This window comes from Danio aesculapii, chromosome 13 (assembly GCF_903798145.1).
Source record: "Danio aesculapii chromosome 13, fDanAes4.1, whole genome shotgun sequence".
NCBI lineage: Eukaryota > Metazoa > Chordata > Actinopteri > Cypriniformes > Danionidae > Danio > Danio aesculapii.
In genome coordinates this window covers 12637759-12661479 of record NC_079447.1, presented here as the reverse complement: position 1 = coordinate 12661479, position 23721 = coordinate 12637759, and the positions used below count along the sequence as shown (strand labels likewise).

The 23721-nt window shown below is 31.9% G+C and overlaps 1 protein-coding gene across 1 annotated transcript in view; it reads left to right on the top strand.

The window, feature by feature from the left end:
* The window catches only part of hpse2 (heparanase 2), a 157854-nt gene that overhangs the window by 127832 nt on the left and 6301 nt on the right, over positions 1-23721 (top strand). Inside the window, exons 10-11 of the mRNA XM_056470240.1 lie at positions 2600-2745; positions 15678-15824. Coding sequence (XP_056326215.1) covers positions 2600-2745; positions 15678-15824 — 293 coding nt within the window. The remainder of the gene's footprint in view (positions 1-2599; positions 2746-15677; positions 15825-23721) is intronic.

Genomic DNA, 23721 nt, shown 5'->3' with positions numbered 1-23721 from the left:
AGCAAAGGACTTTAGTCTTGTTTTTGAATCTGCCACTATGCTGACACATAGGCATTTGTAGCTACGCCCTCTTTAAAAAGAGCACAATCTCATGTGAATTTAAAGCGATAGTCACCAAAATGGCACAATTTGGATTAAAGCTTAGAAGGGGCAGTTTCAAAGAGTTCTAAAGCATTATTTGTGTGGTATTTTGAGCTGAAAATCACATACACACTCTAGGGTCATCAGAGACTTAATTTACTTGAAAAGAGGCATAATAGGTCCCCTTTAAGAAGTATAACAAAAGTGTGAACCAATGTAAATGTCTGTCACAGTATAAAAGTAACATTTTTGTGGTTGTGTTTTAGTTCATGGACAGAAGTTTTCATTTTAAATCAAGTGTTTATATTTTTATTATACATTTGCCAATTTTTGATCAAACGAGACTTCATATTTCTGTAGTTTTGCTTCCCATGTTAATGTATTTTGATTTTAAAATATTTAAATAATGTGTTTAGATAATACACTCTCAGAAATTGAGGTACAAAAGCTGTCACTGGTGTGGTACCTTTTCAAAATATACACTTTTGTACTTTACAGATGCACATCAGTACATTTAATGTACACTTTTGTACATTTAAGGTTCACATTTGTACCTTTAAGGTTCTATGAGGTACAGATTTGTACATTTTTAGGTATTAATATGCACCTTTAGGACAAGTTAGGAACAAAAAGGTACCTTTTGAAAAGGTACCGCCCCAGTGACAGGTTTTGTACCTTTATTTTTAGTATTTACTGACATGAAGAATGAACATACTTGTACAGCATTTATAAATCATGTTTTAATTTGATCATAAAATAATGCATTATTAGAATACCCAGCTGTGTTTGTAAAAATTTGTCAATGCACTGTAACTGAATTACTGTATTTTTGTTAACAAGGATGAATGAATATTGCAAGAAAGCATTGTTTGTTCATGAGAGCAACTTTAATTAATGGAACATTTTTGTAAAGTTATTTCCTTTATTTATTTTTTTTAAGTAATGGACTCATTGTGTGCTTCTTTTATATTTACATTTATTGAACATACTGACGTATTGTGCCCTATACACTCGACGCAATAAGGCGCAAGACGTGCATGGCACGATTTGTTGCTATTTTTAGACCAGCGCAACCCTAATTTTGTTTAAATAACAAATCAGTTATGTGCCTATACAGGTCCAAACGTTTACACATTGCTTAAAACACAGAGGATGTACAGCAATACACAAATATCTTTACATATGAAAAAAAGGATTAAAATGTTACAAATAATATTATTTTCTAGATAAATATAAAAACCACTGCCTCTATGCCTTCTTCACCTCAGGGGTGGGCTTTTTCAATTTGCATTTGTATAATTTATTTGCGTGTGTTTGGATACAACTCAGTTGTTTGACCTCACGTTGTTATTATTGTGTATTTATTCGTTTGCTGGAAATTAGAACTGAATTCAGAAATAGTTTTGAAACAAATCTTTGCGCTTAACAAATGAAATTTAATATGAAGGCTAATGGATGTCTTCAGTGGAGTGTGTACAACACAGTTTCCTTGTCCATGAAAGGAGTAAAGTAAAGAGTAAAAGTAAAGTAAAGAGAAAGTAAAGAGGCCGAATTGAGGAGGCTCTTTCTTTGTCCTCACTGCAGATGGTTTGTTTAATTGTTTTCTCGCTAGTAAAATGTTCAGTTTTTCCACTTACAAAGTCCACCTGACTCTCAAAGGGGATTGGGAGATGAGACTGATTGATTTAATGCACGTTATGCTCAAAACACACCCATAACTCATTAAGAGAATAAGCACAACCCTGTCAGACCATGCACCAGGGCGCATTTTTCCATCTTTAAAAATAGCAAAAGTGGATTCAGACACTCCTTTAATGCTTTTGCATCATGCGCTTTACACTTTGTGCCTAAATATTAAAAATAGAGACCACTGTGTTCTTTTAAAATGATACATTTATTTGACTTAGCCTTAAAACTCTCAAACTTGGTCTTTTAAACTTTTTACCTTCATAAAACAAGCAGAAACACTAAAATATTGTGTGTAGCCCTCATTTCTATCAACCATTTCATTCTTTATGGTCAGACTTTTTTTTATTTTTTTGCTTTGTTGTTTCTCTGTTTTTAACAGGAAAGGCTTCCAAAGAAAGGCTATGCTTATATTTCTCTATTCGAGCATCCAAGAAAACGTCTCTCTCAATAAAAAAGCCAAAGCATGTGTGCAGTTTTTTCTATCTCTGAAAAGAAAAAAAGAAGAGTCGTTCTTCCTGTAGTGAAGGCAGATATGAGATACTTGCATTATGCTTACCACTTTGCTCCGTACACTAGAGTTTTCTACAGCTATTTCAGTAAAATTGAATCTCCTTTGATAGATAGACGGTGGCTGGATTTCATTGATTCCTGCTGACGAAGAAATGCCACATGTGTCCAGTGTATTTAAACCAAAATCATCTTGCATGAATCATGTTTCTTGTGCAGAGGTTGTGGAAGAAAGGCTTGACCTAACATGCGTGTTGACATGGCCAGATTCCAGCTATGCTTTTCTATTTTCTGACATGTGTTTTGTGTGTTGGCTTTGTAGGATTATTGGGTATCTCTGCTCTTTAAACATCTGGTGGGCCCGAGGGTGCTGGCGGTGCACGTCGCAGGTCTCCAGAGAAAACCTCGTCCTGGACGGGTCATCCGGGACAAACTCCGCATATATGCCCACTGCACCAGCTTTCACAAGTAAGTGTAATTCTTCCCAATATGTCAGCTCTGCTCCAAATATTGTAAACAGCTTTGGGTAACACTTTAAAGTAATGGTCCATTAGTTAATGTTTGTTAGTGTATTTGTTAAGATGAACAAACAATTAGTAATACATTTATTACAGTATTTATTCAGCTTTGGTAACATTAGCTAATGTTATTTAAGTTAACTAACCTTAGTTCATGCTAATTCACGGTGCATTAACTAATATTAACAAGCACATCTTTGGATTTTAAAAATGCTTTAGTTATTGTTAAACTATGATTAATAAATGCTTTACAAGATTATTCATACTTAGTTAATATTAGTAAATACATGAGCTAACTTTAACTAATGAACCATTATTCTAAAGTGTTACCCAGCATTGGTATCTTAAAAAAATGAAGCTGGAACTGTGATTTATAAAATGCAAACTAATGGTTACCATCGTTATTTTGAGAGTGTTAAGATAACATATAGCTAAAAGAAATGAATACCTGTGTCTCAACATGACCGTGTGTACATTATTATTATTATTATTATATGTATTATTATATGTATTATTATATGTATTATTATATGTATTATTATTATTATATGTATTATTATTATTATTATAATATGCATTATTATTATTATTATTATTATTATTATTATTTGTATTATTATTATTATTATTATTATTATTATTATTATTATTATTATTATTATTATTATATGTATTATTATTATTATTATTATTATTATTATTATTATTATTATTATTATTATTATATGTATATGTATTATTATTATTATTATTTGTATTATTATTATTATTATTATTATTATTATTATTATATGTATTATTATTATTATATGTATATGTATTATTATTATTGTTATTATTATTATTATTTGTATTATTATTATTATTATTATTATTATTATTATTATATTATTATATTTATTATTATTGTGATTATTATATTTATTATTATTGTGATTATTATTTTTATTATTATTTTTATTATTATTATTATTATTAATAATAATATCAATATTATTATAATCCTCATTATTATTATTTTATTATTATTATTGTTATTATTATTTTATTATTATTACTGTTGGTTACACTGTTTAGAAATGTAAGTACAATTAATAAAAGCATGGCTTTATTGTTAGTGAATATTTTTAAATAATGTATATTTTATGTATATTTGTGCTCAACAAAGTTGTAAAACAGAAATTTGTTAAAATAACGGTTTTGGTGTATTATTGATGTAAATAATAGTTCATGTTAATATTATATTCTAATATAATTAGTACAAAATTAATTAAAGGGCTCCTATGATGAAAATTATCTTTTTGAAGCTGTTTGGACAGAACTGTGTGTAGGTAAAGTGTGTCCACAGTCATATTGGGGTAATAGAAACACATTAAGTCTCTTTTTTTTAATTTCCTGACGTTAAAATAGGATCCAAATCCCTCCCATTTTGAGGCCCACCGCAACTTAACATAGCAGTGTGGTTTTCCCACCCACTGAATTGATTGACAGCCGTATTGACAGCAGTATTAACATGTCTCCATAGTAATGTGTATAATCATATCTACAAGACAGGTCATGCGCAAAGCAACCGGGATTAAAAGATCTGTTCAGCTCTCTGTGATCATCAGTCCTCATCAAATGTGATCAGGTTTACAAGTTTAAAACGTTTTTAAAACGGTGCATGTTTGTAATGAATTACAGCGATTTTACCGTTTTTAACACCACAGCCGACGTCCCTATTAATCATTTACTTTTGCATTCTGAAAATCTTAAAAACCAGCAACTATTCTTAAATAACTGGTTTGTAAATAATGCAAGACTTAATTTAGCAATGAAGAATGAATCATTAACAAAGTATGAAAACACAATCATTAAGCGCATTTTACATGTGTGTTTAAGTCAAGAATAGAGCATTTGTAGATGTATTTACAAACTGCTTACTAACATCTAATGTAGTTAATGCATAATAATGAAATAACTATATGCTAATGCTTAAAAAAAATGATTCATAGTGATTAAAAAGCGTTACTGGATAGTTAGAAAAATATTTGTGAAAGAAATCTCGTACAGCATGCTTGCCCAAGCTGCATTTATAATAGAAATGTGGTAAAAAAATAAAAATATGGTGAAATTCTATTAGAAAATTATGTTTTAATATATTTTAAAGGACAATTTATTATATTGAGAAGCATTACTCCAGTCTCTGATGTCACATGATCCTTTAGAACTTGATCTAATATTCTCAACAAACATTTCGGATTATTATCATCGTCAACATCAACCAAAATGGTACTTCATATTTTGTGGAAAACGTGAAATTGCTGACTTCTACTTTTTTGAACAGTAGTTAATGTGTGTCCTTGAGAGCCATGAACAAAACAATTCAAATATAACCCAGGCTACATTTAATACAGCTTCAATTCAATTAGAGATAAACATGGTGTGTGCTGACCGCGGTGTTTATTGTGGTGGAATAATAGCGCATGCAGAGAGCATGAAACCGCTGTAATTTAATTTTCTACAATCAACAATTTTAATGCAACGTCTTGATTGCCCAATGTGCAAATTGGCTCCAGAAATATTTTCTTAGAAGTCAGCATAATCTCCATGATGACTTAGCATCTAGGTAGAATGGGTTGCTTGCAGATGTTAGGTATATTACTGTAGGACCGTAAAAAGATTGAGTGTGTGTGTTTTTTTTTTTTTTTCATGTTATCCACACAGACAGCCATCATCTGAGCACATAGCCGTGGTGAGGATTTTAAGGCTTACCTGCTCGTTCTCAAACACATAAATTACAGAGTCCAGACAGCCACTCTTTCAGAGTGAGAGCCCATAAAATTTAACAAGTATCAATTGTCAAGCGTGCGGAGTCTCTTTCTGCGGTGCGAGAGGCGCTGAGAGACACCAGAGGCTCAGGCTGAGCTGCGGGACAATAGGAAGGTCTGTACCAGAGCAGATAAAAAGTGCCATCCTTCCCTTTGATGATTATCTATTACCCCAGAATGATGTGAGCGGGACTTTCAGCAGCAGTGTAGGTTTACGCTCTACAGATCCCTGTGTCTCAGCTCAGTTTCAGTGCTCATACAGGCCTCTGGCTTCACGGTTCAGGCTCCTGGACACACTTTGGTCTGAACACAAATGTTATGAACTTGGGGGAAAAGGTAGTTTGACTGTTTTTTGATGAATTTGCGATGACGATAAGACTATGAATTTGATAAGTGAATAGAGTAGTTTACTTTGTATTCTTATCATTACTGTTGTTCCTCTGTTTCGAAATGTAAGTACAGTTAATAAAAGCATGGCTTTATTTTTAGTGCATATTTTTAAATACAGCTAAAGAGTTTTTATTGATTTTTGAAGAATCTCTTTTGCTTAACAAAGTTGTAAAACAGAAATCAGTTAAAATAACAGTTTTAATGTATTTTTTCTTTAAATAATAATTAATATTATTATTCAGTTATAATATAATTAATATATAATCATTAATATTCTTATTATTAATACTTATATACACATATACATACATGCATGCAGTATAGTATAACAAAATGTGCAATTTGTTTTTATCAATTGAATGTATAATTACAGATTTTTTCTGACCCAAAATTATTGAACTGTAAAAATCTTTGTCAGCGCTCATACAGACCTCTGGCTTCAGGATCTAGGCTCCAGTACAAATACGTTTGTCCAAAGAGAAATGTTATGAAAACAGTGTTGTGGGAAATAACTACAGCTCCTTCTAATTTCTCTATATATTTTTTCCAAGTCTTACTTGCTTTCTTAAAGTAACATAATTAATTTTAGCCAGCAAGGCAAATCAATTTGATGAGTGAGTGGTTTAGTTTCCTAAACTCAAACTTTTGTTTTGTTCTATGATCTTAAGGGATCAGAATCTTAAGTAAAGTTAATCTGTGTGTAGTGTATATTTTTTAGTTAAGGCATTTGTATTGATTTTTGAAGAATTGCTTATGCTCAAAAAAACAAACAAAATTATTTATACAAAATATATATATATATTTTTTTATATACATATATATATATATATATATATATATATATATATATATATATATATATATATATATATATATATATATATATATATATATATATATATATATATATATTATTAGCCACCCTGTTTATTTTTTTCCCCAATTTCTGTTTAACGGAGACAATTTTTTTTCCATTTTTTTCCATGATGACAGTAAATAATATTTCACTAGATATTTTTCAAGACACTTCTACACAGCTTAAAGTGACTTTTAAAGGCTTAACTAGGTTAATTAGGTTAACTAGGCAGGTTAGGGTAATTAGGCAAGTTATTGTTAAACGATGGTTTGTTCTGTAGACTATCGAAAAAAACAGCTTAAAGGGACTAATAATATTGTCCTTAAAATGGATTTTAAAAATTTAAAACTGCTTTTATTCTACTCGAAATAACACAAATAAGACTTTCTCCAGAAGAAAAAATATTATCAGACATACTGTGAAAATTTCCTTGCTCTATGAAACCTCATTTGGGAAATATTTAAAAAAGAAAAAAATCAAAGGGGGGCTAAATAATTTTGACTTTAACTGTATCTATACATATTTTGTTTAATCACTTTAATGTATAATTGCAGATTTCAGTTTTTATTTTGTACTGACCTAAAACTATTTAACTGTAGTTTAAATACTAAAGATACAGTACTGTCATTTTATTTAAAAAACACAGTTATGTTTTTGATTTATGTCTCATTAAACTGAAAAATCGTGCTCAATGCAACTAATGAATAGATTATCATAAATATCACAAGTGAACCCTTCAGCTCCCTTTCACACCACATTTGGAATTGCTAATGATAGGTCATGTATGCATATAAAACAGAGTTTGTCAAGATAAGTCCAGGTTTTGTGAAATAAAAATCAGTTTAAGAGGTTAAAACACTTAAAATGAGTTTTTGAATATTTACACTTAAGTCAATTCTGCTTAAGGGATGCAAAAATAAAATGCCATTTGAAGTGTAATCCCTGAAAGAAACACCTGAACACACCCGAACACACGTTTTATAAGATGAGTAAGTTAACTAATATAGAACTTAATTTTTAAGTACTTCTTTTATTTAATGTTGAAGTTATTTTTAATTTACCTCATATTAAAAGAGTTTATCAGTTCATGAAAAACAACAACCACTCTCTGTCCACTTATAATAGGTGGTATTAAATAACACCTAATACACATACTGTACATGCAATTTACACAACCATAAGTGCTCAAAATGAAACACAAAGTGAACGCTTACCAACACTTTAGAGTCTACAGATGTCCAGCTCATGCTGTGCTTGCAATGGAGGTTTGAGTTATTCACCTTCTTCCAATGTTCTATCATTTACTGTAGATGCTTTTGTCCAAAGTGACTTACAATCAAGGAGGAATTCAGCGATTCAACAAGAATAGGCAATACACACATGAAGTGCAAATTATACAAAGGAACTGTTAGTACTCATAGAATTTAGTGCTAGAGTAAGGAATTGGGATTTTTTCTTTCTTTTTTTTCAGAGACTTGAATTGATGTAGAAAATCCGCTAAATCCATACTATATAATGTGTTTATGACTCTTTTATAAAAGAAGCCATACTTTCAGATATCATAATGTGCAGGTTGTTTCAGACAAAAGCTGCAAGTCTGGCCTATCTGACCAATAAGAGCAGAATGGCAGAGCCTAGAAAGATTGAATCTTCAAACTGATTGAGACTCTTTGGAAACATGGTTATTTTAGTGTATAATGAGATAATAAAGTGTTTTTTTACTTGAATGCATGGCAAGCTATGTAGAAGACCTCCAAATCGAAATTAGGATTTATTAAGATCGCATAATAGGAGGACTATAAAGTAGCTGTTCAAGTGCCTTGGCAAGAAGACAATGCCAGTAAAAGTTGCAGAAGTTGTTAGTAGAATCCCAACTCTGCAGTTTAGGAAATGACGTGTATTTATTTAAGATTTGGCATATTAAAATCTCTGGCATTAAAACTGCATATATTTATAAAATGTCTGAAATTGCACTTTTTATTGTCTTGATTTTTACTTGAGAGGATTTCAGGCTTTAGTTTTTTAATGGGGAGATATTGGAAAGTAGGCTGATGTGATCCGGTTACAAAACTCGTTTTTGACCCTCATTGGCGTGCGGATGACAGAGATTTGGGCCACATTCAAAATCTCAGCACACTGTGTCTTATCCATCAAACTGAAACCACCACAAAACCGAACAAGTAATCTCTGTAAATGGCATGAAACCCAAAACAGCTGCTCTATAGTTTTTTCACTAAATGCATTACTTTTGTTAGCGTGTCCAGTGCACAATAAAAGACAATTTGTACCAACTCTAAAAATTACTGTAATTTGTTACAGGGAAATTTGTTTATTTCTCTTAAAGTATAATTTAGCTTTGGTTCAAACTATACAATTTAATTGAACTTAATCAAAAACATTTATTGTGGTCAAGAGAAAAATTACATTCACACTTTGTACTAAACTATTTTTTACCTTAAATCAAAGAATCTTGCTGTGGACCAACTTAAAAAAATATGTAATTTTTACAGCTAAATTCATAAATTACCCTCAAATTATAGATTTGACTTGGTTGAAAAAAATATATATATATTGTAATATTAATCAAAATATTTATTCTGCTTTAGGGAAAAAATACAATACCCAAAGGTAAAATACTGTTTTTATAGATGATAAAGTAATTGAATTACTTTGGTTTGACTTAAAATCAAAATCCTAGTAAAGTTGTACTTTAGAATAAACTATCATTTGGAGAGAGTTTAGATGGAAAAATCTGATGAGGTTCTTCATAACTCCTAAACTTTCTGCATTACGTACAAATGTTGAAAGTTTGGACTCTTGTTGAAGACAATGTGGAACCTCAATGGCTAGCCATTTTCACGTTTTTGGGGCTTGCCCAAAAATACAGACTTCTTGTATGAAATAGCGACTGAAATAAAAAAGATAACTGGAGAAAAATTGGACTAATCATTTATTACATTATACCTTGGGAAAATACCAGAAATTATTCCAACTACTGACAAATATTTAATTCAAATCCTTTTGGTAAGTTGTAGAAGAGCCATAACTCAAATGGTTTCAGGCTGATCCTCCAACAAGGGCTCAATGGATAGGAATTGTGAAGGAAATACACTGTATAGAGAGACAAATTTTTAACCTAAGATTTGATTAAAATCTTAAAAGTGCAACAAGTACTGGCAAAAATGGTCTGAGTATCATTGTAAACAATTAGTGATAATGTACATCAAATGTATTATGACTTGATTTTGTAACCCATATGACAACTGCTTTGTTCTTTGTTTTTATTTAAATTTTTTCTCAATTCTCTAATTTTTTCTCTTCTAAAATAAAAAAAAAAAAAAAAGAATAAACTATAATAAATACTTATAACATTAGTCTTGGCTATTGCTAGTTATTTTATTTTCAGTAATGAAGTAAACTATCTCTGCTGGTGCTTTCAGTATGGCCATAAATGTCATATGTCACGCAAGATGATAACAACAAAACTATTTTTTATACATAAAAACTGAAAGCACATAAACACTACCTTTTTTTCATGAGGTCACATGGCAAGTAAATTAATATTACTAATGTTTTTAAGTTTACCTAAATTAGCAGTATTATTAAAATTAAATTGTCAACAGTTCCAAGTTACAACGGGTTTACTTATTACTGTTGTTTTTAAATAAAGTCAGCCTTTTGCTTTTAAGGCAATACTCACAGGTTTACTCACTAAAATTGACTACTAATATAGAACTAATATAGAAGTTATATTTTCTGTACTATTTCCCTCAAATCAATAGTTCTTATCAGTGCATAAAAAACAACAACTGCGTCTGAAACGGGTTATAATTAGAAACCATAACTTTTCACTTAACCCAATATAAAAATGTATTTCAAATGAAAGAAGCAGTAGTTTCACTTTTTTCAGTGTGGCAATGATTTTACTATTGACAGACAAATAATTATGTAAAAGATTTTTTTAGATCATATTTTAAAACGACGCTCTTAAATTTCACCAATGACATTATCTAGACATGGGGCTTTGTTTTACAGACATTCGGGACTCATTCCTGCGAGAACTTTCAAATTTTCCATTATAAGGGGTTGAAATGGCCGATAAATAATGTACTGTTAACTTGAATTAATTCGTAATATAGAACTTCATTTTTAAATAGCTTTAATCATAGCTGACTTATGTATTGTTAAAGTTTTTTCATTAGATGATTCATTAGATTTACTCAATTTTTGTGGTTGCAAACAATTAATATTGGCTGAATTTAAACAAACAAATTAAATTGAGCATTATTAAATTTAATTTGTTTGTTTAAATTCAGCCTACATAAGTTGTTTGCAACCATGCACCATAAAGAATTTAATCCAATGATTGTTTTTCAGTGTACTGAAAATATAACTTTAACATTAAATAATAATAATATTTACCTCATAACAGTTAGTGGCGACGCAGTGGCGCAGTAGGTAGTGCTGTTGCCTCACTGCAAGAAGGTCACTGGTTCGTGCCTCGGCTGGGTCAGTTGGCGTTTCTGTGTGGAGTTTGCATGTTCTCCCTGCATACGCGTGGGTTTCCTCAGGGTGCTCTGTTTTCCCCCACAGTCAAAAGACATGCGGTACAGGTAAATTGGGTAGGCTAAATTGTCCGTATTGTATGAGTGTGAATGAGTGTGTATTGATGTTTCCCAGAGATGGGTTGCAGCTGGAAGGGCATTTGCTGTGTAAAACATGTGCTGGATAAGTTGGCGGTACATTCCACTGTGGAGACCCCGGATTAATAAAGGTACTAAGCCGAAAAGAAAATGAATGAATGAGTTGGTTTTATCAGTGCATAAAAAACAACAACCGTGTCTAAAACGGTATAATCAGAACGCATGATTTTTCACTTAACCCAATATAAAAAATGTACTTTAAATGAAAAACACAGTAGTTTAACTTTTTTTATTCACTTAAAAAAATATAATGTTTGTTCAGACTACTTATTTAAATTGAGCTGAATCAACACAATTCTTCAGCTTTTTTGGGGGGGGGAGGCAACAATTTTTTTTTTATCCACTTAAATTTGTAAATACCAATAAATGAAATTGATTTCTTTGTTGACCCAACACAAATTGAATGTGTGGAACCCAGCATTTTTTACAGTGTTTTCATTAATATACTGTACAGTGGGGGAAATAAGTATTCAACACATCACCATTTTTTTCAGAAAATGTATTTCTAAACGTACAATTGACAGATGTTGGTAATGACCAAAGAAATCCATATATTCAAAGAAAACAAATCTAATTTACAAGTTATGTGTAATAAAATAAAACCACACAGGGAAAAAGTATTGAACACATGAAGAAAGAGAGGTGTAGAAAAGCAGTGAAAGCCCAGACAGCAGCTGCAATCTCTCAGTTTTTCAGCAACCCTCTGCCCTTCACCATTGTAAATTAATATTAGCTACATCAGTCCAACATATACATTATCAGGATGATGAAGATGAAACCAGGGTGGCCATTTCAGCAAGACAATGATTCATAACACAGCCAATAAAACTCTCAAATGCTTTCAGAGAAAGAAAATCAAGCTGTAGAATGGGCATGCCAATCACCTGACTTGAATCCAATAGAAAATACTAATTAAATATCAGATTTGATAGACGAGACCCACAGAACCATCAAGATTTTTACAATCTGTTGAAGTCTCTGTTGAGAAACTCACACTTGAGCAATGCATGTGACTTCATTCTCCATATGAGAGGCGTCTTTAAGCTGCCATCACCAAAAAGCCTTTTATATAAAGTATTAAAAACATTTCAGTAGTTCAGAACTTTCTCCTTGTGTCATTTCATTGTTATTACACATCATTTTTTTTTGTTTTGTTAGATTTTTATGTTAGTATTGTTTGGGTTTTTACCAAAATCTGTTTTAATTCCATGTCAACAGCTTTATTATTATATATTAAAATGACGCTCGTAAATATCAGCAGTGACATTATCCAGGCGTGGGTTGTTTTTTCTCGCAGACATTCGGGACTCATTCCTCCGAGAACTCTTTCAAGTTTTTCATCTATTAGTGGTTAAAACGACCGATCCGACAAGTCATGGATATTCTTTGGGTATCTTCACTAATCCATCACAACACCCTTATACAAAACAGCCGTGCTCGGAGCGCTTTCTCCACTCCACATTTCCCCAGGACGGTTCGCTCACATCAAACAAAGGATCCCATGTTTACGTTCCCCATGCGAATGCCGGCAGAGGCGCATTGTTTCAAAGTCTTGGACAATGTTTATCATTTCTCGATCTGCTCGTCTGATCTAATGCACCCTTCTGGAAAATATCTACCCGAGTTACCAAAGTCTATTAAAGCTGAGACACCACATATGTATCACATGACACCGGAGATGTTTTCATTACACAGTCTCGGGTTTGTCTCTATGCGTTTTTTTTGCTCATGAACTCTATTCGCTGTGCGCCAAGGTGTAAAGATGCACATGTACCGGGTCACTGGCGATTGGTGGAGATTACTAACAGACTCATCTGACAAAAGCCAACATGTGGTTTTCATGCACTACAGTCATGTTTTCCTTGCCTTTTACGTTCGAATCCTTATTGAATTTTATCATGTTTGCCTAATCATGCGGCCAGATACTTATCTTCAGTTAATATTCCCTAAAGCCTGCTCTTTACCTCGCAAAACAGAAAAAAACAGGAGTCACCATAACATAAGCACGCTCGTCCCACACATGTAAAGCTTTTTGTTACCCCTGTGAATTTTTTGGGAGGGGAGCTAATGCTTTTACAGTTGCTATATGAAAACAATCTGCTCTTTTACATGACGTAGTCTTGGGGCCTCCTTTTGCTTATATACAGTGCTTTATAATTCGGTTATTGTGCAGTGAAATTAAATCACGGTTGGGTTTGGACTGCTATAAAATGTTACACGTTGTCTCTTGTAAAAGGATTTCTGGGAACAGGCGCAATGTTTCTGTTCATGTCAAGGCGATTATGGTCGTGAACAATGTATGGTAAACTTTCAGATGGCTACGGTTTGAAGTATTGAAGATTTCTTTTGTTTTTCTCTACTTTAATGCTCTAATGTATTTCAAGTTAAAACTGCTGTTTATTTTTATATGAATTTATTTAAAAAATGCCATTTATTCCTTTGATGGCAGAGCTACATTTTCAGCAGCGATTGAATATATTCAATCTTTATTTTTTATGTTACTGTTCATTTCAGCTTAGTCCCTTTATTAATCAGGGGTCACCACAGCGGAATGAACCTCCAACTTATCCAGCATTTCTTTTATGCAGAGGATGGCCTTTCCAGCTGCAACCCATCACTGGGAAACACCCATACACACTCACACACTCACCCAACCCATACGCTGCCCTTTGTGATATATCATATTTAGGGTTCATGAAAACCTGGAAAAGTCATGAAATTTTTAACAAGGCATTTTCCAGGCCTGGAAAAGTTTTAGAAAAACAAACAAATCTATCTACTTAAATATGTGTGAGGTGATAATATTGGGGAGATTTTAAATACAATTGCGCAGTTCATCTCTTCATGCGATGTTCTCTGTTTGGGGTAAAAAAAGCAACTCACAGTTTCAGCTCTAAAAGCTAATTTGTACTATTCTTGTAAATCGTATGAAAACACAAGCCAGCATTTCTACAATATTTTCACACAGACAGCAAAATACTTTCTAAAAACTATTTTAAATAAAAATACAATAAAGATTAAACGTGAATTCATTTCACATAGTGTACGTAGACATTACAGGAAACATCAGGTCATGAATATTTACCTGAAAACTTTAGAAAAGTCATAGAAAAGTCCTGGAATTTTTATAGTAAAAATGTGTATAAGCCCTGTATATTATATTATATTATATTATATTATATTATATTATATTATATTATATTATATTATATTATATTATATTATATTATATTATATTATATTATAATATATTATCCAGCCGCAACCCATCTCTGGGAAACATCCACACACACTCATTCACACACATACACTATGGACAATTTAGCCTACCCAATTCACCTGTACTGCATGTCTTTGGACTGTGGGGGAAACCAGAGCACCTAGAGGAAACCCACGCGAACGCAGGGAGAACATGCAAACTCCACATAGAAACACCAACTGATCGAGGCTCGAACTAGCGACCTTCTTGCTGTGAGGCGACAACACTACCTACTGCGCCGCCCTATATTATATTATATTATATTATATTATATTATATTATATTATATTATATTATATTATATTATATTATATTATATTATATTATATTATATTATATTATATTATTTTATATTATATTGTATTATATTAAAACATTATATTATAATGTTACATTACGTTTCCTTTCGTTTTGTTTTGTTATGTTGCATTAAATTATATTACTCAAAATTATCCAATAATCAGTATAACTACAATCCAAGCACTAGTTATATTGATCAATTCACTGATGCCAGTTAAACCAGTAATAATAAAATGTATATTTATAATAATGTTTGAAACAGTTCTCCATTGAGTAGTCTTTTGCGACATATTTTGTAAGATTTTAAATGTCTTTAGTGTCGCTTTTGAATTCTATAAATATTATAGTGAAGAATTAAAGAGTTATATTGAATTATGTAAGTATACTCTTGCTGAATAATAAAAAAGATAAATAAAAAATCTGAAGCCTAATGACCCCAGACTTTTAAATATACTATCACAATCGACACTGTTTTCAGATTGTATTTGATCAGATGATGTGAGTTCGTAGATCTAGAGTTTGTAAAGTTTGCATATTTTTAATGGTTTCTCCTCTTTCCTGCAGTCACGATTATGTCAGAGGGTCTGTAACCATCTATATCATCAACCTTCATCGTTCACGGAAGAAAATCAAGCTGGCCGGGACTTTACGAAATAAAACTGTCCACCAGTATCTGTTACAGCCCTTCGGCACAGAAGGACTTCAATCCACGTGAGTCAATGATCATTTAAGACAGTCACTCACTGATGAAAGGAACACAAAATAATACATAATACAAACACATGCTGAATATATTCCATCTATCTCTAATATATAGTTGAAGTCAGAATTATGAGCCCTCCTGAATTATTAGCCCCATATATATATATTTTTTACCTGATTTTAGTTTAATGGAAAGAAGTTAGATTTATTTTATCTTTGCTATGATGAAAGTACGTAGTATTTTACTAGATATTTTTAAGATACTAGTATTCAGCTTAAAGACAATTTAAAGGCTTAACTAGGTTAATTAGGCAAGTTAGAATAATTAGACAAGTCATTATAAAACAGTGATTTGTTCTGTAGACAATTGAAAAAAACATTGCTTAACTGGGCTAATAATATTGACCTTAAAAAGGTTTTTTAAAAAAATGAAGATTTTATTCTAGCCAAAATAAGACTTTCTCCAGAAGAAAAAATATTATAGGAAATACTGTGAAAATGTCCTTGCTCTATTAAACATCATTTGGGAAATATTTAAAAAAGGAAAAAGAAAAAAATCACAGGAGGGCGAATCATTTTGACTTCAGCTGTATATGCTCTAGTAAAAGTTTGAGAACATTATATTGTGTTAATGTGTTAGAAAGAAGTCTATTTGCTCATTTAAGTTGCTTTATTTGATACAAAATATATTGGAACAAAAACAATAATATTATGCAATATTATTTAACATCATTCAAATAATTTTCCATGGTAAAATACTTTAAAATGTCATTTATTTCTAGGATTCAAGGCTGAATAAATCACTTCTTTACTATTCAGTGTCACATGATATTTCAGAAATCATTATAGTATGATAATCTGCTGCTGCTGGGTTATTATTGATGCTCAGTCATTAATAATAACTCTTATTAATATCTTATTCATATGACAGAAAGTAAATATACAGTTGAAGTCATTAATGTTGAAGAACATTATTTGTACCATCATGTACCTTTTTACTGAGAGTATATTATATTATATTATATTATATTATATTATATTATATTATATTATATTATATTATATTATATTATATTATATTATATTATATAAAATTATGTTATATCATATCACATCATATCATATTATATTATATTATATCATATAAAATTATATTATATTATATTATATTAGATTATATTAGATTATATTATATAAAATTATATATCATATCATATCATATCATATCATATTATATTACCACTAGTTATTGCAGATCTCTGACCTAAGCTTGTTATTTAAGCTCCTTTAAGAATGTGCTTCCCGCTTCTGTTCTCAGTTTATTATAATAATCAACGGGGAGAGCTGTTGCTTTACCAAACATATTAACCCAGACAGAACAGAGATAAATCTGCTGCTTTATAACTCTACACACACACAGCTGAGCACACTGTTTTCTGACCAAATATTCAACTCTTCCACAAATGGAGATCCCGTTTCGCCAACACTAACCTAATCACGGAAAAAGCGAAAAAAGAGACCCGGGTCAGAAAAACAGAGTCGATTCAAACCCTCAGACTCTTAAATGGGATATGAAGATTATCCTCAAACTGAAACAAACATGTCTGCATCCTCAGCATTCATGTTTATGTACAGTTAAATGGAAAGATTATTAGGTCTGTTCCTGTGTGATGGAAATGTTTGAGAATTAAATTAATTAAAGCAATTAAAAGACAAACTTCGTCTGACTTTATTCAGTTTTGGTCTTTATATTAAAATATATTCCTTGTGAAAGGGAAGAAATATATAAATATTATAATTATATATTTTTTTAAGAGCAAGGACATTTTCACAGTATTTCTTATTATATTTGTTCTTTGGAGAAAGTCTTATTTCTTTTATTTTAGCTTAAATAAAAGCAACAAAAGTCGTCGATCCCAGTTGTAAGAGCAACAAATAATAACTAAACTTCTAGTTGATTATTTGGAAAAGTGGCAGAAGGTAGATTTTTCAGATGAATCATCTGTTGAACTGCATCCCACTCATCACAATTACTGCAGAAGACCTATTGGAAACCACAGGGACCCAAGATTCTCTCAGAAATCAGTCAAGTTTGGTGAAGGAAAAACAAGAGATCTGCAGAGTGGATGGCAACATCAACAGCCTGAGGTATCAAGACATTTGTGCTGCCCATTACATTACAAACCACAGGAGAGGGCAATATTTTAAGCAGGATAGCGCTCCTTCTCATACTTCAGCCTCCACATCAAAGTTTCTGAAAGCAAAGAAGGTCAAGGTGCTCCAGGATTGGCCGGCCCAGTCACCAGGCATGAACATTATTGAGCATGTCTGGGGTAAAATGGAAGAAGCATTGAAGATAAATCCAAAGAATCTTGATGAACCCGCAAGAACGTTTTCTTACTGTCCTGAGTAAATAATGAAAATCAAGGCATGATCATATTTTGTTTTGGTAAAATAAGCGTAATCTAGAAGCCTTTGCCTTTTATATAAGCCACTTCTGATACCAGATGATCAACTAGAAGTCAAGTTATTATTTGTTATTCCTAAGACTTGAATGGACAACAGGACTTTTGTCAGGTAGTTTTTCTTTTTTTTCTATTTTGATTTTTCAAGCCTTTGAATTACACTTTATGCTGATTACTAGTATCTTGGAAATTGACTATTAAAATATAATGTACTGTCATCATGGCAAAGACTAAATAAATTAGTAATTTTTTTTAATCCTATTATCCTATAATGTTAAAAAAAATGTAATAAAAGCACTTAAAAAATATTTGAGAACTTTTTAAAAATAATAATTTTGCCCTCAAGTGTGTGTGTGTGTGTGCGTGCGTGTGCGTGTGCGTGTGCGTGTGCATGTGCATGTACGTCTGTGTGTGCGTGTGCGTGTGTGTGTGTGCGTGTGCATGTGTGTGTGTGAGATTCTCATACATATTTAAAATATGATGTTTATTGCTTTTGACTGCTTAATTGTAATATCTTGTTCAACCACCAAAACATTTGTTATGGATGAAGAGCAACACAAATACAATTGACTTAAACAGCCTCACTAGTAGTCACAAACACTACTAAAGTTTTATAAAGTTCTCAGATTGTTTATATCTTTCTCTGCTTTGTCTGTTAATAAATGCTATTTTTTCCCACTCAAATGCTGATAAAAATGCCAGAGAGTGTTTCTGTTTTAAGTTTTCTGGTAGAAATAATTTGAAGCCGAGAGCAAAACATTAAAGTATCCATTAAATTTTAAATAAAAATTTTTAAATAAAACTATTTTTTTTTCGATAATCTAGTTACATATATAACCTAGGTAACCTAGTTACATATTTAAATGTCACTTTAAGCTGTATAGAAGTGTCTTGAAAAAAATCTAGTCAAATATTTACTGTCATCAAGGCAAAGAAAAAACGAAATCAATGATGAGATATCAGCTATTAAAACTATTGTTTACAAATGTGTTGAAAAGTTTTCTCTCTGTTAAACAGAAACAGGGGAGCTAATAATTGTCATCTTAAAAATAGATTAATTTGAATGTCTCTTTCAACCTACACCACACTAGTCATGAATGAGTAATCTAACAAATGTGATTCACTTTCTCGCTAGTCACATACACTTTTTGTTTCTCACAGACTGTTTATATCTTTCACTGCTTCGGCCGTTAAGAAATGCATCATATTTTCCCTCAAAAGCCGACAAAAACTCCAGAGAGCATCTCTGTTTTGAGTTTTCTGCTAGAAATCATTTGAAGCCCAGAGCAAAACATCAAAACGTCCATTAAACGCAGACAATCCAATTGAATTAGCGTAATAGCATTGTGTCGGTTTACTGAAGCTCAATTCAAACTGAGCATCCAGTGAAATGCAGTTGGCTTCGGGGCAGATGTTGGCAATGGTTTTGTCAGCAGCTTTCGGCTTGAATTTCAACCAGTTTTTCCTTTGCTCTGGGTTTTTCCTTGTTTTCTTTCTGACGGATCTAGAAAGGCCCACCTCTGTCTGAGCTTAGCCTCTATTATTGGGAGATAAAGGCTGATACTTTGAAAACACGATGGTGGTGTTGATCAGTGAAACACAAGCTCTTTGAGTAAATCCCTCCATCCGGCAACTGGAGGAAAAGTGTGAATGAAGGATAGAAAGAAGCAGCACAGAGTGATTATCAGTTATATATCATAGTGAGATATCTACCATTGGCCGGTGTATAAACATAATCGCATGATCAGGTTTGTTTTGACAGACCCATTCCCACGGCTGATAGTCATAAACCATCCTCTAGCCATGCTTGATAATAATTTTGGAAATGTGAAGTAAAACATTTTACTTTTTTTTTTTTTCACATTTCATACTGTATATACTGTTAATATACACTCACTGGCCACTTTATTAGGTACACCTTACTAGAACCAGGTTGGACCCCCTTTTGCCTTCAGAATTGCCTTAATCCTTCATGGCATAGATTCAACAAGAGACTGGAAATATTCCTCAGAGATTTTGGTCCATATTGACATGATAGCATCACACAGTTGCTGCAGCTTTGACAGCTGCACATCCATGATGCGAATCTCCCGTTCCACCACACCCCAATGGTGCTCTATTGGATTGACATCTGGTGGCTATGGAGGCCATTTGAGTGCAGCGAACCCACTGTCATGTTCAAGAAACCAGTCTGAGATTATTTGTGCTTTATGACATGTCGCGGTTTCCTGCTGGAAGTAGCCATCAGAAGATGAGTACACTGTGGTCAGCAGCAATACTCAAGTAGGCTGTGGTAACAAGATGGTCAATTGGTACAAATGGGCCCAAGGTGTGTCAAGAAAATATCCCCCACACTATTACACCACCAGCCTGAACCTTATATACAAGGCAGGATGGGTCCATGCTTTCATGGTGTTGACATGAAAATTCTGACCCTATCATCTGAATGTTGCAGCAGAAATCGAGACTCATCAGACCAGGCAACATTTTTCCAATATTTTATTGTCCAGTTTTGGTGAGCCTGTGCGGAGTGTAGCCTCAGTTTCCTGTTCTTAGCTGACAGCCATGCCACGTTCAAAGTCACATGCCACGTTCAAAGTCACCTTTCTTCCCCATTCTGATGATCTGTTTGAACTACAGCTGATCTTTTTGACCATGTCTACATGCCTAAATGCATTGAGTTGTTGTGATTTGCTGATTAGAAATTTGTGTTAACAAGCAGTTAGACAGGTGTACCTAATAAAGTGGCCAGTGAGTATGTATATGTTCATTCATGCGTTCATTCATTTTCTTTTCGGCTTAGCCCCTTTATTTATCAGGGGTCGCAACTGTGGAATGAACCGCCAACTTATCCAGCATATGTTTTATGCATGTTTTATCCAGCCGCAACCCATCACAGGGAAACATCCATACACACTCATTCACACACACACACACACTATGGACAATTTAGCCTACCCAATTCACCTATAGCGCATGTCTTTGGACTTGAGGGGGAAACCGGAGCACCCGGAGGAAACCCACGCCAACACGGGGAGAACATGCAAACTCCACACAGAAACGGCAACTGACCCAGCCGAGACTCGAACAATTGTGCCACTCACTGCGCCACCATGACGGCCGTATTTTAATTTATAGAATTATAAATATTAAAAATATTAATTATTATTAAATAGTATATAAACTATAAATTATTAAAAATACATTTTTACATTGTTAATATTATTATTAGCGAAATCTGAAAAAAAACATGAAAACACTGAAAATTCTGAACTACAAAAATATTTAATTTAAATAATAATATAAACTATTCAATTACTATATATTAGCTAAATATGAATAATAATATTATTAATAATAATATTAATACTAGTGTTAATATTATTAGGCAAATAAATAAAAAAGCACTATGATAATACTGAACTCCAAAAATATTGTAATTTATAAAATAATAATAATCATTTACAAATATTAATAACATAAACGATTATATTATGAACCATTATATCACTACACATAAAATATATATTTATATAATAATTTATAAACCATTTATAAACCTTTTTGATTTTGTTAATAAACCTCTCAACTCTTCTCATTACAAGCCTGAAAATGTGCATGTTACACTATAAGCAACTGAAACATGCTTGTACAGATGCCTGCTCTTGTCTAAAAGTATTTCACTTCAGATTTCTTCTATTATCTCAACCAGTTTTTGTGGTTTGATATATGCACTAATGCCTTCTGAGACACTTTTTAAAATGAGTGAGTAAAAAGAGTTGCTAGTAACACAATGCACATTGTTTAATATACTCTTCAAAGCTTCCATTTGGAGCTTGGCCGATATAAATATCAATCTCTGCTATCAAATATAAAGGCTGTGCAGTCAGAAACATCAAAACATGCAGAGTGTTTGTGTCTCGAGGAACAGCCACAGCTCCATATGGGCTGAATCAGTGAGTTCAGAGCAGATTCGGTGAGTAACATATACAGGCAGACTATAAAGTTACTCATGACACATTCCAGTGCTTAAAACCCCCGTAACACATATGCAGCGAAATTAACTGCTCATTTTGCAGGGTCACACTTAAACACTCTCAGACAGAGACGCTTTTTTTCAAGGATAACATCCACCCACAGTGTTTGGAGGATCTGTCTTTGTTTTGCTTCATATTTCTTTCATTCAGAATGGAAACGAATAGAGAAAGGGGATTTTAGAAAGTTGGCTAGACTTAACCGATGTTTACATTTATTATTGAATATATATAATGAAGTTAACATTATTTCAACCAATCTATTATTCTATATTAGATTTTTGTCTGAGCAAATCATTTAATAACATAATAAAAGACAGATTTTTTTATATTTCCCCACAATCTTTCAATTAGTTTCCATTTGTCAAATAGTTTCAATTAGTTTCTATTTGTCAGCAAAAATAAAAATAATTATATTATAAATATAGTGACTTCTAAATGACCAATAAAATGACGTCTCTTGACAAAAATGTAACTGATTTTAGAATTTTATAATCAGTATAATTTACATTATTGAGATACATTTTTGAAAAAAGTCTTACAAAATAGTTTTATATTAATTTAAAGAATAATAAATAATTATTAGAAAGCTTTCCCAGTACTGGGTTGCAGTTGGAAGGGCATCCGCTGTGTAAAACATATGCTGGATAAATTGGCGGTTCATTCCGCTGTGGCGACCCCTGATAAATAAAGAGACTAATCTGAATGAAAATGAATGAATTACTAAAAAGCGCTTCTGGTTTTCAGCCAAACACTTCCAACATTTTCAGTTTCAGCAAAAAATGTGAATTTCGATGCATCCTTAGTCAAACTCTGTTACATAGTTTAATTAGTAAGCCTAAAAAAATAAGGATGTTTCATTTTTTTATAATTGCACATGTGACACTGGTTGGCGATAAAACATCATTTAATACAATTTTAAATGTCTGTTAAATGAAAAAAATGGAAATAAAGTAGAAAAACACTTATTTTATTGAATACTTGTGTTTAATCAGCAAAAATCAGTCCAAGGCACTTCAAACATGTGGAAAAATATATATGGAAAAAATATTAAAAAGCCTTTATTCAGATGGCTAATTCTAAACCTACGCGTTTAGGCAAATAACTGCCTTCATCAGAGTGATGAAGTGTTTTTTCAATTTTTATTTTATAAATTTTTTTATTATTAACTTATTAAATATTATTATTTAACCATTTAACAAATGTGCTTTATTATTGCAAATTGTTGCAATTTATTATTGCATTATACAGTAGTTTATATACACAGTCAAGTACGAAATTATCCATACCCCTGGCAAATTGTGACTTAAAGTTATTTTTGTTCAAGTAGCAATTTTTTATTTGATTATTTTAGACCGGAAATGACATTGAAAATGTATTCATCATTTACTCACTCCTTAAGTAGTT